General features: G+C 40.4%; 1 protein-coding gene across 3 annotated transcripts; it reads right to left on the bottom strand.

Moving 5' to 3' along the window:
- Positions 1–764: 764 nt before the first annotated feature.
- On the bottom strand, positions 765–14,009 carry dgkab (diacylglycerol kinase, alpha b). 3 transcript variants are annotated; one of them, XM_053444310.1, is made up of 24 exons: positions 13,805–14,009; positions 12,837–12,918; positions 11,094–11,170; positions 10,550–10,694; positions 10,089–10,160; positions 9,902–9,951; positions 9,062–9,136; positions 8,775–8,891; positions 8,526–8,643; positions 8,217–8,305; positions 6,810–6,920; positions 6,611–6,709; positions 6,111–6,161; positions 5,190–5,263; positions 4,844–4,918; positions 4,675–4,760; positions 4,504–4,593; positions 4,240–4,400; positions 4,004–4,068; positions 3,794–3,884; positions 3,496–3,676; positions 3,211–3,331; positions 2,446–2,506; positions 765–2,265 (listed from the first exon to the last, which is right to left on the bottom strand). In XM_053444310.1, the coding sequence occupies exons 2-24, from the start codon at positions 12,907–12,909 to the stop codon at positions 2,185–2,187; spliced, it is 2,163 nt and encodes a 720-aa protein (XP_053300285.1). In that variant the 5' UTR covers positions 12,910–12,918; positions 13,805–14,009; the 3' UTR covers positions 765–2,184. The 3 variants fall into 3 exon arrangements, with proteins under 3 accessions (XP_053300285.1, XP_053300279.1, XP_053300294.1); XM_053444304.1 differs by having other exon boundaries at positions 10,089–10,163; positions 13,805–14,008; XM_053444319.1 differs by lacking the exons at positions 12,837–12,918; positions 13,805–14,009 and adding an exon at positions 11,660–11,732 and having other exon boundaries at positions 10,089–10,163.
- Between the last annotated feature and the right edge of the window lie 179 nt (positions 14,010–14,188).

Below are 14,188 nucleotides of genomic sequence, written 5' to 3'. Positions count from 1 at the left end.
TTCTTATTTAAGGATGAAGAAAGTGAGATGGGTCGTTCGAGGTGTGGAGAGGTTGAGATTTTCTCTGAAGCAGCTAAAGAGACTTTCCAGGTCAGGAGTGAACAGACATCATCACACTGGGTTGTAAACACAACGCTGCTTTATGTATGAATGGAAGATAGGGTCACTCTAGACTGGACCTATCTTTCTTTCTTTTTTGTTTCTCGGTCACGTGAGAACAAACACAAATTAATCAGTTGATGGTTACAGTGGTGCCTTGTGTAGCAGAGATGGAAAGTAACCTATGTACAGTATTTCAGATCCTCTCAACATCTACATTCCAGTGACAAATATTGTACTTTTTTATCTGCAACATTTATTTGAAGGTCTTTTAGCACATCAGTATAAAATACTATGTAAATATGATGATGTATCACTATAGCTTCAGCTATCCAGTGCTATATAGAGTAATTCAATGTTATATAACTACTTTGCTACTAAAGTACTGCTGTTTAGAAAGAGGTTGTAGTTCTATTTGGTGATTTAGGCCTTTCACGCACCTGAAGCCTGATAACAGTTTATTTCTTGACCATCATAACCATAACAAAACAATGTTACTTTCAAAATATATTATTTTGGTTACGTTCTTTGTGTTTACTTAAATAAGCATGACAAAGATAATATGCGTAAATGTCAAGATGAGTGACATTTACCTGAAATCAATCAGTCGGGCTGTGTCAACATCAGATGATATGTACTCATAGCAACTCCAACTAGATTTCACATCTGTTAGTCAATTAAGTTTATTTGTAGAGACAGGGATCATACCATAATCATAATAATAAGTTATCTCAGGGCACGTTTCATACAGGTCTTTACCATAATATTTATAATATTATTTACCCCAGAGACGCATCTTAGAAAGCCTCCTTTAAATGTAAAGAAATGGTGCAGTGACGATGCAGCGACTCCGTATGTCTGACGCTCCATCAACAAGTGTGCAAGCACGTCTCTCTAGCCCACACACACACATTCGATGTTCATGGAATAAAACCTTTGCTGCTGGCACTTTTCTTCACACCCTCTGGATTAGTCGTCCTGCTTTCCCTCCCACTTTGATCCAAAGGTTTGTTTTCATGCTTTAGGCATTATGCCTCCTATGGTTTCAATAAGTGGGATGCATGAAAAATAACATTGCATCAAGATCAAACTTCACATAAATACACAAGTCACCACGAAATACAAGCACTGTTGAGACCTGACAAAGATCAACATCAAAAAATGCTACACATTGTTTTTTACTGTATGTTTTTTAACATGCATTTATCCTCTTCTTCTATTTTGCTGAAAGCAGGTGTAGCGCTGTGACCTTTAAGTATGCCGCCATTTGTCACAACTTGAATCAATAATTATTTATTAGATTTCTATATATTGTGTGAACATATTCAAAACGGCCAATAAGCAGGAGAAGCTTACTACAAAGATGCTGAAAAGTTACAGGACAACTACACAGAGGAAATTGATATTAATTATGTCGAGTACTGTATATGTGTTTTAAATACACAGAGAGGCTGCTCTGCACAGCTCGGTTCATCTGGTAGTACAGTACATTATAGTACACGTAAGAGACACTGGAATGAATATATTCTATATCTTTGTTGACACTGAAAGACATCAGAACAGATCATGGAGAGTAAGGTGAGCTGCTTTTAGCTGCTGATGTCCAGAACAAAGCTGCATTAGGAAGCAAAGGTGAGACCCAACAAGACACCACTGTAAATTTGACTTAGCACAGAAGAAGCTAATGCAACATGAATGAAGTAGATATATACTCCTAATTATATACTGTAGACATGTGTGATGTACTCTATTCTTTTATATACAAACACAAGAGACAGTTGCATTACATTTAAGTTGGCACACGATGGCAGTGATCGGACTGAGGGGTGAGATTTGCACTTCAGCGTTGGTCTGTCACTGGGGTTACTGGGTAGGTGCAAGGTGTCTTTACTTTGACTTAGTTCAGAATCATATCAGGGATTAAGTGCAAAGCACAATTACACACTTAAATTACAATAACAACACATAACTACACACTCAGCAACCAAAATCCTCTTAAAATACACATGCTGCATCCTGGTCATGATTATACAGGTGGTCTGCTGTGACCCTCTGCAGACTGGAGGACGCAGTGGAGACACTTCTTTACTTGAGGTGAAAGAACGAGGATCCTTTGGTCGGTGAAGCCATGAGCATGTTCGCTTGGTTCTTGTGGGTTATGTGGATCTATAACAGTAGATTATTATTGGACAATGTTGTGTTACAGTCATGGAAATAAAGTTGCTGTTATCTGTATGATTAAGTCTCCTTTCTGAGCTCAAGATGTAGCTAAGTTCAAATGCTGTTACCAATGTCTTCAAAGATTCTAAACACAAAACACAATAACTGAGCCTGAACTACACTTACAGTGCAAGGAGCTTGCATCCATGGTTCCCCATCAATCTGCATGGGTAGTGGTTTGACTGTCCTGCACACACAGAGGAGAGACCGCGAGATTTAATCATTCTGTATCAATTATATGTGAAGGCAGTAAATGGTTAATGGACTGCATTCATATAGAGATTCTTAACAAACACTAAAACACTTTACACTTCAAGTCACATTCACCAATTCAAACACACGTTATATATATATATCTATGCAGTGCTTTTTCCCATCACACATCACCTAAACACTGTCGGCACAGCCCTAACGGGCATTGGGGTTCAGTATCTTGCCCAAGGATACTTCATCATGAAGACTAGAGAAGCCGGGGATCGAACCACCGACCTTTTTGTTTAGTGAATGACCCGCTCTACCTCCAGAGCCACAGCCGCCCCATCATCATGTCCAAATGTGTGTTTACACCGGACCAAAAGAAGACGGATAAAATAACAGGAACAGATTGTTGGGTATTCTTGATATATTTATCAGAAGAATAAAATGTCTGCACACCAGTTGAAGCTCCAAATAAAGATTAAAATGTACTCCCAGGTTTCAGGCTGAAGGGGCTGTGCCTAAAGAGTTACACACAAAAATAAAAAGCTTCTGGGAGCCTCAACTGGTGTGCAGACATTTCTTGTCTTCTTTTATTGTTTGTTTTGTTTCTGTTGAGCCCCTAGAGTGGATGTGTATGCTTTTGTATACTTTCTGAATGTTTGACATATTTGTCTGTAGGTAAAATTGCACAACCTGATGGTGATTTGAGACGTCTGTGCCAGTCTGTGCCCAGCGCTCTTCAGTCCAGTGTAGATTTGTCCCATCTCCATAGCTCCCTCCAGCCCCACCACCTCCAAACGCTTATCGCTCATGTCTGCAGAGTGAAGGAACACACAGAAGAACAGAGAGATTAAATCAGTATTAGAGTCGACAGGATGACTACATCTGCCTGAGAGTGGTCAGGGAGGGTTCAATATTTGGACCCTGTGTGTAAAGTGGTTTAGGAAAATAGAGACGGCCCGACTACTCAAGCCTCACCCTGTGAGATGGTTTTAAGAAGATCAGGATCAGTGATGACCTCACTGCGCTCCGCCTCTGGCAAGCCATCAGGCTTCTTGGATTCGCCCCAGAGGTTGGAGCCGCCGTGCATGCTGGGTATGTTGAGGACAGCTATGCCCTCCAGTGACAAGCGACTCAGGTCAAGTTGTTTCCCACAACACTGGTGGAGGCACAATAACAAGTTGTTTTCTTTATATGTAACTAAAGCAAGACTTTGAGCATTAGCATATCATTGGTACTGGTGAAACAATAGAATGACTGTGGGAGAAATGTTCACCTCAATCGAGAGACAATCCTTTAGCTTCTTGCAGGAGGCAGAGATGGTCTCAGAGGTGGCAAACTCAAAATACCAAAGTTTGTTCTTCATCCTTAAAAAAAAAAGAGAAAACAAAAAGAACTTCACTGTCCCTGATTTAAAAAACTACAACAACCCAATCTCTGTTACACTCTTCAGGAAAACACTCACACAGTTAATGTAAGTCCTCACCTGCTGTTGAACCTCTGGGGGTGTTTCTCTCTCATGGAGTGGAAACGATGAGCAATGGAAGCATCCTGCTCACATGGACACAAGCACAATCATGTCAAATCAGATTAGAAGCAATATATTATACATTACGTTTATGACAGGAAGAAATTAAAAGATTTTTTGCAGATAGATATCCGTCGAAGGCTTGAATAAATCAATCAATTATTATGTGAGGTGTGTGCGCTGCAGAGACTCACGACTCCAATAGAGAAGTAGTTGTTGATGATCACATTTGGCACAGGGTCTCCCGCCTCTTCAGAGTCTCCTGGTATCACCCGGATGTTCCAGCGGTCCATGGGAGTCAGCTTGCTGGCTTCGACCTCCTTCAGGATCTCCCTCAGGTCTGTCCCCTCGTAGCCTTCCATGGAGTTACAAATAGAAACAGCATACGCCCCTGATGTCAGTGCCAAATCCTGGGTGATACTAGTTTTGGTTTAGAGGTAACGCATTCATGGTTTTACCTCCGCCCCAGCGTAGACAGCGAGCCAGGTCGTTCCCAGTACCTAGAGGCAGGACGGCAACCTGAGGCTGCACCCGGAGGTCTGCTTTGTCTGAAATCACAGGTCACATCATTTAGCCCCGGAGACGGTTGTCTCAGTCTGCTCACTGAAACCCAGAAGGACCTGCTGTACCTAAAGCGTCCAGGAGCCAGCCAACAGTGCCGTCGCCTCCACACACCAAGATCCTGTAGTCCGGCAGATTGTGGAAGAAGTGCAGTCTAAAAGATAAAAGTCAAAGTCAACGTGGAGAAAAGACAAACAGACAAACTGCGAGGCCCACAGCAGTGAGAGTGTGGTGTACCCTGGTGCAGGACCTCCGTTGGACAGGTTGTACACTTGACGGGGGTTCAGCAGGTACTGAAACTTCCTGAGCACTCTGCAGAGAACACAGACACAGAAGGAAAGAAAACCAAATCAACTCAAAGGGAAAATATTCTTCATCTAAAAATCTGTATCTACACCAGGGCTGGGAATCATAGGGGAACTATTAATAATACACAAATGCAGAAGGGAAAACTAATATCAACAGATTATTTGGTATAAATATTGCACATAAAGCTTGGTAACATATTTTATTAACAGTTATATGTTTTAAACCCCTATACTGATAATCTCTCCAAACATTATCAAGACTCTGAGCTGCTTACCTCTCACCCTGCTTGCCTCCACTTTTGGGGTTTACGAACACCAACACAGGATGGATGTCTGGAAGTGGAGCAATCTGAAAAGAAATGTGCAACAGAAGAAGATACAGGATTATTTAACTCATCTGGTTAAGCAACGTCTCACTGTGTGGACACATTCTACCATTCAATCTACTACCACAGGTTGTGTTCATGGTTTTTACTTTATTTGAAAAATTCCTAAAACTTTAAGGCAGCATCATCATCACTGTTCAAACTCCTATTGTTGCTTTAAAATGCGGAGTCCATTTGTGTCCTGTTTAGCACTAAGAGTAAAAGTAGCTTTTCTCACATACTGTAATGGCAACAGCAGATATATGATTATTGTAAAAGTATTCAACTGAAATATTTTTTTAATGAATGTTCAAAAATATACTTTAAAATATTTCTTTAATCAATATATTCAGCCATATATCAAATACAGGTGCTTGGGACATACTGAACAAATGTGTAGTAGAAAAGTGGATTACGCTGCTTTCTGGTTGTTATAACTTCTTATCATTATCGTATTACTGTTCTCTGTCAGGAGGCAAACAACAAACAAGCACCTTTCAAGCTTTCAAGCGGTATCTGATATTAAAAATATAAAATCTAAACCATAAGCATTGGATTCAGAGAGCTTGTCTGTCCAGATGCAGACAAACCCTCCACTGTTGTGTTTGTCCATGACTGATCTGAACCGAATAGACCACAGAGACTCCAGTTTAATCTTTCTAAACATGAAAATTATACTGACTAATCACTAAAACTGGAGATCCTGCTCGAAGCAGCAATATGCAGATGTTAGTTTGGGCAGAGAACATGAAAGAGAACTCCCGCAGAAGACACGTGTGCATAGCTGAAAAATATATGTTAAGTATGTAGGAAGATCAAATGAATGCAGACCTGCAGGATGTGGCCATCAGGGGTAACATTCAACAGGCTGGTGTCCTCCTCCTGAAGGAATCAAAGGCTCATTAAATAGATTGTTAACTAGCAATAATATGAATAATCTTTACATTTTCTTAAGCCAAATTCTGGGATTGATATTTATCTTGTCCTTAAGCTGCTCATTATTGTTTTATCGCTGTTTGTCTGATTGTTGGCAGGAATCTTCAAAAACGACTGAACCAATTTTAATCTTGGTGGAAGATTGGGGTAGATTGGGGTATGAGCCAAGAAGAAGGCATTAACTTTGGAGTGGATTTAATTAAAGTGAAATGGGGCCTTTTTTTTTTTAATGTTTGTGAATTTGTCAAGAAATAATGTAAAGATTTTCAGACATATTTACGGGCCTATTATCGATAAATGTGTGCATTTGGTGCAGTTAGATTGAATTCAGCAGGATCGTTGGCCCTTTGCAAACGTGTGCACACTACAGAGTGAGAGTACTACTCTAGTTTTACCTTTGAGACGGCGTATATGGCCCACGGAGGCAGTATGTGATCTTTCAGTGGCCCACAGTCACAGGGCGACGAGCCAGAGAAAATACACTCATCATGACGCTTAAAAAGAAACAGGACTCAGTGAACATGGAAAGAAGGGTTTCTATGTAATTCATGCATTACTCTATACATATATATAGTATACATGTACAGTCCTCACCATCTCCTGGCACCACGCACAACGCTTCCCTGCTAAAGTTTTGATCTTCTTTTGGCAGATCCGACACTTTGTAGATTTGCAGTCGGCTCTGATCCATTCATGAGCCGCTACCTGAGACACAGAGGAGACAGAGGTGAGGTCCCACCGGTGTAACCCACAAATTAACTCCCCCCGAGGAGCATTTGTTTGTGCGTTGGCTGTTAGCAGCATTACAAACATGAAACTTGGAAAAAGGATGTGGTATGAGTCGGGGAGGAATCCATTTTATTTTGGTGCAGAACCAGATCAGGGAGCGGATCAGGGAATTTCACCAATTTCCCAGGAAATCATATATGGATCGTGGTAAAAAAAGTCTGGCACATTAAGAGAACTGATATCTATGAGTCTGTGCAATTTGGTGCAGCTTGATTGAATATACGGCAACTGCTGAGCCTCCTCTGTGGGATATTCTAGTTATTTTCATCATTTCTCCACCCATATAAGTGACTCAATCACCCAATGCTGTTTTCACATATTTTTATAATATCTGGTCAAGTCTTAAGATGCTAATAAAATCCATTGCGGTGAACAATGTTCATGTTTGCCACTGTGGTGCCAGCAAAACAGTCCAGCCCTGAATGACTGCAGGAAAGAATTACATCATTATTGACTCCCTGTTCAAGTTATAGACGACTGCAGATTTATGACTTTCTGGATAACCATCGACTTGGCAGACGTGCGTCACCAAATCAAATATCCTTGAAGGGCTCTGGCGACTAAAACGTGCCACAGCAAATGAAACATTTTGGGCGGCTCACTGTTGAGATGCAATAATGATATTGTGAAGCAGTGAGTTGCGACTGTGACACGGTTCTGGACAAAATCACGTCCGTGCAAAATTAGGACATTTAAACAGATGTAGGGAGCAGACTGTGCCGGCTGTAATCCGCACTTAAAAAAACAACACTGATGGGCTGCACTTATTACAGAGTAATGCACCGTAATGCTCTCTGTTGATAATGTGTTCACTCTCACTGACATTTGGGTTTTGCTCAGGGACAAGAGAATTGCCATGAATGTATTCTACTAAAAACATGGGAAATGTAATATAATCTCTTAAAAACGACTGGGGGTATTACCACAAGGATGTGTTCTGCATCAACCAAGAGGCCATTATTTTGGTGCAGATCCAGATCAGGGGCAAATTCAGGATTATAATATTTTCTTTCATCGTCACTGTGAGATACGGTGATTTTCAACATTTTGTTCTTAGTGTGTGCAATTTGTTGCAGATCTGGATCTAGTAATTTTAAATATTGTTTCATAAGGTGACTCTACTGGGTGAGATTCTAGTTTAACTTAAAACTGAGAAAAACTTTGACAAATAGAAAACACCAGAGGTGAAAAAGTATTGTTGTGCTTTCTTACACCGATCTCCTTTTTGGATTTGACAAAGGTGCGAGCACAGGGTGCAGGATTCCTGTTGGCACACTGATTGTGGACAGTGTACTTGCAACCTGTGGGAGGAAAAATAAACCCAAATTACAAAAGTGACGGAATTCAACAACAGATTCTCCACAGTATCTTATGATTCTATTATTACATGTAGTCTTATCCGGGGAAACCTGCATTTACCCTGAAAACTAACACGAGTAAAGATTTGACACCCTCCGTTTAGTTTTATTAACTATTTATGAGGTACGTGTCTGCCCCCTAGTGGCAGCTGTGAGCTCTTACAGGTGCAGCAGAGTCCCTGCTTTCCAATGCCGTGCAGCATGTTCTGACACACACTGCAGTAAGTTGGCTTGTTGTAGTGCTTCAACCTCCAGATGTGCTGCCCGTCCTTCTCTTTCATCTGTGGGTGGGGGAGAGAGAACAATACATTAAAAAGAACTTTGTCAAAGGAAAACAGAAAATAGAGCATGAGCAATGTAAAGCTCTGCTGAAACTCTATAATGTGGTTTGTACATTTAATATGTTTTTCACCTTCAGTCCAAGCAGAACAAGTAAAGGCACATTGTTCATGCCTCCCTTCAACCATTCCTCCAGTGTGACGGTGCCACTGTCGTCCACATCGATGGCTGTCATCATGTCTTTCAGCACCTGCACAGTCACAATCACATCTCCTGATTATTAGTCGTCCGTCATGTACCGTGTTCATGAGCTTCTGGAGCTCTGAAGCTCTCTTCATGTCAGAAAGCAAATTCATAAGCATTTTGTGATAGAATTTAAATATAATGCCAGTTCTAAAATGATAAAAAGAGGATTCATACTGGTCTGAGCTCAGCCACGTCCCAGCCCAGGTAGTCAGCAGCACGCACCATCTGGGTGATTATACGATCCACTTCCTGATGGAGAGACAACACAGTTTACACTCACAGTGGACATTGGTGTGGCCTTATAAATCTTATCTATTCCAAATACAGGAACCTATGACAATCATGATGTGTGCTACACATTCAAATGCAACCATTCAATCAGGTTTACAACACCACATAATTAAAAAATCTTGTGGATCACTGAAATCCTTTTTAAACAAGTAAACAAATGTGAGGACCTTTGCTGAAATTATCTGCAGACTATAACTGTAAATTCAGTCCAAGTGCATTTGGTTCTTCTCATTTAATCACCCCTCCTTTGTTTGTTTAGTGATGTGAGGTTGAGAGCTGTTTATATATTTTTCTTTTGGATTGAATACCTACTTGTTTTACATAATTAGCTGGCTTCTATTTACTGGACTGTAAGGACATAAGGAGGAGCATCAAGATAAATGTATTAACTAACCTTGAATTATGATTAGGACTTGTGGGTGAGGTGAAGTGATTGTGTCAGCAACTTTAACAATAAACAGTATACAACACATTAGCTACACAAGTTCCCTGTCAGAAGCACTTTCTGTGTTGCTCGCACACATTTGACTAAACAATTTGCAAATAAGATGCCCACCTGAGACCTCTATATTTTAGACAGCAATTGTAATTTACCGGACAATAACCCTAACGCAAAATATTGTCGACAAAACCAAACTGTTGAATGACTGTGCATGTGTTCACTGTTGTAATTAACTACGCATCCCAAATATTCTGTTAATTTGTGAAAAAGTTTGAACTTACAGAACTGTCCAGGAGTCCGTTGCCATCTTTGTCATAAAGTTTGAAAGTAACTAGAAGCAAAATACAGAAAATCAGTGATCCATCGAATGTTTCTTCATTTTTCAGGCTGGCGCATCATGCATAACATATATATATATATAAATATATATATAAACAAAGTGCGGTAGATAAGAAAGATCAAACCAACACTCAAGCTTCTCTCGAGGCTGTCCTTCCTCCAGCACTGAGAAGTAACAGGACACATCGCGAAGAAAGACTCCTTCTGAAAATAAAGAGATGTGCAGAACATTGTGACCAAACTGGAATCATCATTACATCACTAAAGCCAAAACCGCTTTTTTTAGGTCCTGATTGAACTGTAGAACAGGAATGAAAAAAAGCACATATTTGATCAAAGCTGGTTATTGGAACAGGTGCACTAATCTCCAGAGCTGTGCCTACGTCCTTGTTCCTGTGACGCAGCACTGCCAGAGGGAAAACATCAGACAAACAAATATGTGGGTGTCAGACAAAGGGTCCAACAGGAGAAACTGTTAGTAGCAATTGTCTTTCTTTGATGGTTTTATATTCTAACTTGCATCCCCCAACCACCATCTGAGCTCAGTGCTTTTCCTCTGAACATTTTCTCAGACACGCAGAATGATTTACCTCCTTTGGGCAGTGGGCTCTTTGTGCTACAATCCTGCTCCATGCGTTGGAAGTAGTGGAAAAGGCGTTGGCAGAAATCCGCAGGAAACTCATCAACCTCAAGGTACGTCTTGAGAAAGAGACTGAAACCCACTGCGTCAACGCACTGGGGAGGGAAATCAGAGCAGGTGTCAGAGGAGACACAACCACAAGATGTTGATGTCACGTTTATATTTAGGGTCATGCTCTTTTAAAGAAACCATAAACTGACCACATTTTAAATGAAGGCAAAATTCTGAGTGCAGAAGAAGGGAAATTTGTCAACAGCCAAGCAGAGAATTCAAGATATATGTACAATTAAGTTTCCTATATTAAATGAATAATGACATTTATATTTACTAATGAGAAATAAGCATGATTTCCACCATATTTGCAATAATTGTTTTCATCAGAAACATTACAATAACATTTATAACTAATTATAAATAATGAACTTGTCAAATGTATCCATATGTATAACTGTGCAGAAAACACTGTATCTGTTTCTGCTGGGACAGTCTCTGACCTTCCCCATGCTGTGCTGGGCCAGTCGACCTCCAGGGTGAAACTCCTTGATCACATCTTTCACCCTTAGATTGCTGTCTGCAAACAGAACAGTTGACAGGACATGAAATCCACTGCTACCTGAAGTGACCCTGTGACATCGGATCATCAATCTGCTCTGATGAAAAACCCCACAGTACAAGTGAGAACAGAGAAGCTCGGTGAGTGAATGGGTTCTTTGTCGGCCATTAGTTCCACACATTGATTACATGGCTGCCGAGCTGAAACATGTGAGCTCATCACTTAATCATGGACGTGGACCGACTGTGTGTTTCCTGCATTAAATCTGGGTTCCTGGCCCTGCTGACACAAGGCAGAGCTTTTTTAAAGGGCCAGAGAGGAGCAGGTGTAATCATCCATTCTTCTGTTATCCAACAGTACAAATACCCCAACGCTAAAAGCATGCAGACCCATTTAATTTCTTTCAAACAAAGCCTCTCAGTGGAAGGCAGCATATATTTAGCCCCTCTCTGTTTCCTGTCAACAGGTCTATCAAACTCTGCATTAGCTCAAGAGCGATGCACTTACATTTTAGAGTTGCTGTTTGTGTTTCTGTTCTGATGCTGAATGAGCCTCCAGAGAACATCGCACATGTGACGTCTCTTTGTATTTAATGGTGCATGAATGAGAACTACCTCAGTCATTTGTTTTATAATGATTATGTCCACTTAGCCACATCTGCTGCTTTCACTTATTGTGTAAGACAGATCTCCACAGCTTACCAGCAGTCTCTCACAAATTTCAGGTCTATTTTAAAGAAAAATATTTCTTTGATTATGTAATGACACCATAGCTACTGGAAAGATTGTACCTGATGACCCGTGATACAATATGATTATTGTAAGATGCAATGTTTCACTCTGTTTGAATATTAGTTGCTTTAATTGAACAGTTAATGCTGAAAGTTATTTTAGTGTATGTTGTTTTAAAATCTTGTTCCATGTGTCCACATATATAACTTAGAGCATCGGCCTCTCTCATGGTCTCTGCGGAAAAGATGCACAGATGTTTAAAGTGGACTTCTCTTCATGCACCTGTGCTGAACAAAGAAAGTCTTCTTGCAGGAACTGTTGCATTCACACCAACTCTCTTCCTATGTTATCTATGTATGTAAATACATTTGATTATTTATAGCACATGTTAAAACAATATATGTTTAATGAGCTTATCATATGCTTAGCATGGGAAATCATGATCAACAATTTGATAAGTTATAAGTGTCAAATAAATGGACTGGAAAAAACTGCCATATTTCCGTCTGGAATGTAGTAAAGTCGAAGTACAAAGAAAGAATATGAAAGCCCTCAAGAAAAGTAGCTAAAACTGTTGTATTAGTAGTCAGTACTAATAGAATATGATCAAATAAAATGAGATAATCGTTTTTTAATCCAATCATGGGGATATTTTTTGTGTTACAGCAGCAAAGGGGTAATGCTTGAAAAAAATCGATGTATTTATGTGAGTAAATTTATATTTTTTATTCTGTGATGCATATGTTATAAGTTTTTCATTGATTCAGTCTTGACTTGTGTAGTTAAAAGCAGCTGCACACATTCCAGAGAGATCCTCTGCAAGTACTGATGACAGACTGAGCATCAATAAAGCTCACTTTCAGATGAGCATGTAATGTGTTACTAGCAGTATTAACATGCTGCTAATATCAACTAACTGATGAAATAATGTAAAGTGACAAAGTTAAACTTACATTCCATGTACTGCTGCAGTTGGATAAAATCCACAGGAGATAGAGAGCCATCTGTGTCATCGGGGGAGGCCATGTCGCTCAGCTGTGTGAGCAAAGATAAGAACAAACAAAATGACAGGCCGGTGAGGGAGGTGACCGGGATGTAAACATACAATGCAGGAGCACAAACAGTGAGAAAGGTGAAACAAGGAGGTGGCATTTCATATTATATAGGACATGCTCGGTTGTGTCAGTGACTCATGGGAACTGGTTTGCCTCCATTCCTTGAACTGCACACAAACGGTTGTAAGTCAGACACTCCCTAGTTGATAGATACTGATCACCCACTTTATCTGGTGTCTGGGGTTCATCTGATGACTTAAGAATTACAAGCATCAGCAGTGAACATTTCACAATGGACTATTGTGAATATAGCAAATGTTATGCAGATAGTCGATAATAGCTTTAAAGTCATGGGGATTGGGGAAAGGTGTGCAACTAAATGAATCAACATCAGGAACTGGCCACAATAAACCTAGAAAGGAGCTGCAAGTGATACTTTGACAGGCTCTATGCTGCAGATCGTCGGGCACTTATGAACTAATAACAACATGATATTAATGATAAGTTACAAAGTGCTTAACAGAGAAAATATTTGAAATTAAAAGAAGATCAATCAAAACATGAAAAAGATAATCCATTCAGTTAAATGTCACCAGCAGAAAAAAACGAAAAAAGTCACAATTGGCTGTAGAGATATATATTTTAAACTTAACCACGGCTCAACTCTCTGCTCTCTGTACTCTAATCAGCACAATGCTGTTCCACTCAGCAAAGCAATTCAGAAATCAACAATTAAGATTAAAAGGGCACATCCATCAGACAGGATTATATCTGGAGCCCAGAGTCACTGACAGCAACAACTGATTTTAGGTGGACAGGTGATCAGTCTCTCACACACGAAGAGGAGGGATCTTCAGGCTTCTTACCTGTTCTCTCTCTCTCTCTCTCCCTCTCTTTCTCTCTCTCTCTCTCTCCTCAGACTTCTGCAGAGGTCAATAAAAAGCGTCCCACACGTGTAGCTCCGTCCAACAGAACTTTGGTTTGTTGTCTGACAGCAGCTGAGTACATGTGTGCGCTGCGGTATTAGCGGATATAAGGGATTAAGAATGAGCAGAGGAGGAGCTCTGAGCCATAATCACTGTTAGTGTGCCCGCCTCACGCTCGCACGCACCCACGCACGCGCGCACACTCTCACACACAGGTTTGCAAGAGAGACTTTGCATTGACTTCCATTAATTGTTTATAATCTAACCAAAACCTCATCCCTCACCCTAGCCATGACCAATTCATGGCTAACCCTGACCTTAACC

Source organism: Pleuronectes platessa, chromosome 2 (genome assembly GCF_947347685.1).
Source record: "Pleuronectes platessa chromosome 2, fPlePla1.1, whole genome shotgun sequence".
Taxonomy (NCBI): Eukaryota; Metazoa; Chordata; class Actinopteri; order Pleuronectiformes; family Pleuronectidae; genus Pleuronectes; species Pleuronectes platessa.
The sequence above is the reverse complement of the archived record's forward strand: the minus strand, read 5'-3'. Positions and strand labels throughout refer to the sequence as shown.

What these genes read in the sequence shown, in the direction of transcription:
- dgkab (XM_053444304.1), bottom strand. Translation starts at nt 12,909, where the DNA reads ATGGCCTCCCCCGATGACACAGATGGCTCTCTATCTCCTGTGGATTTT. An exon ending in ACTGCAGCAGTACATGGAAT is followed by an intron (nt 11,171 to 12,836) that starts GTAAGTTTAACT and finishes TTCTGTTTGCAG; the next exon opens with ACAGCAATCTAAGGGTGAAA. An exon ending in ACTACTTCTCTATTGGAGTC is followed by an intron (nt 4,069 to 4,239) that starts GTGAGTCTCTGC and finishes CCATGTGAGCAG; the next exon opens with GATGCTTCCATTGCTCATCG.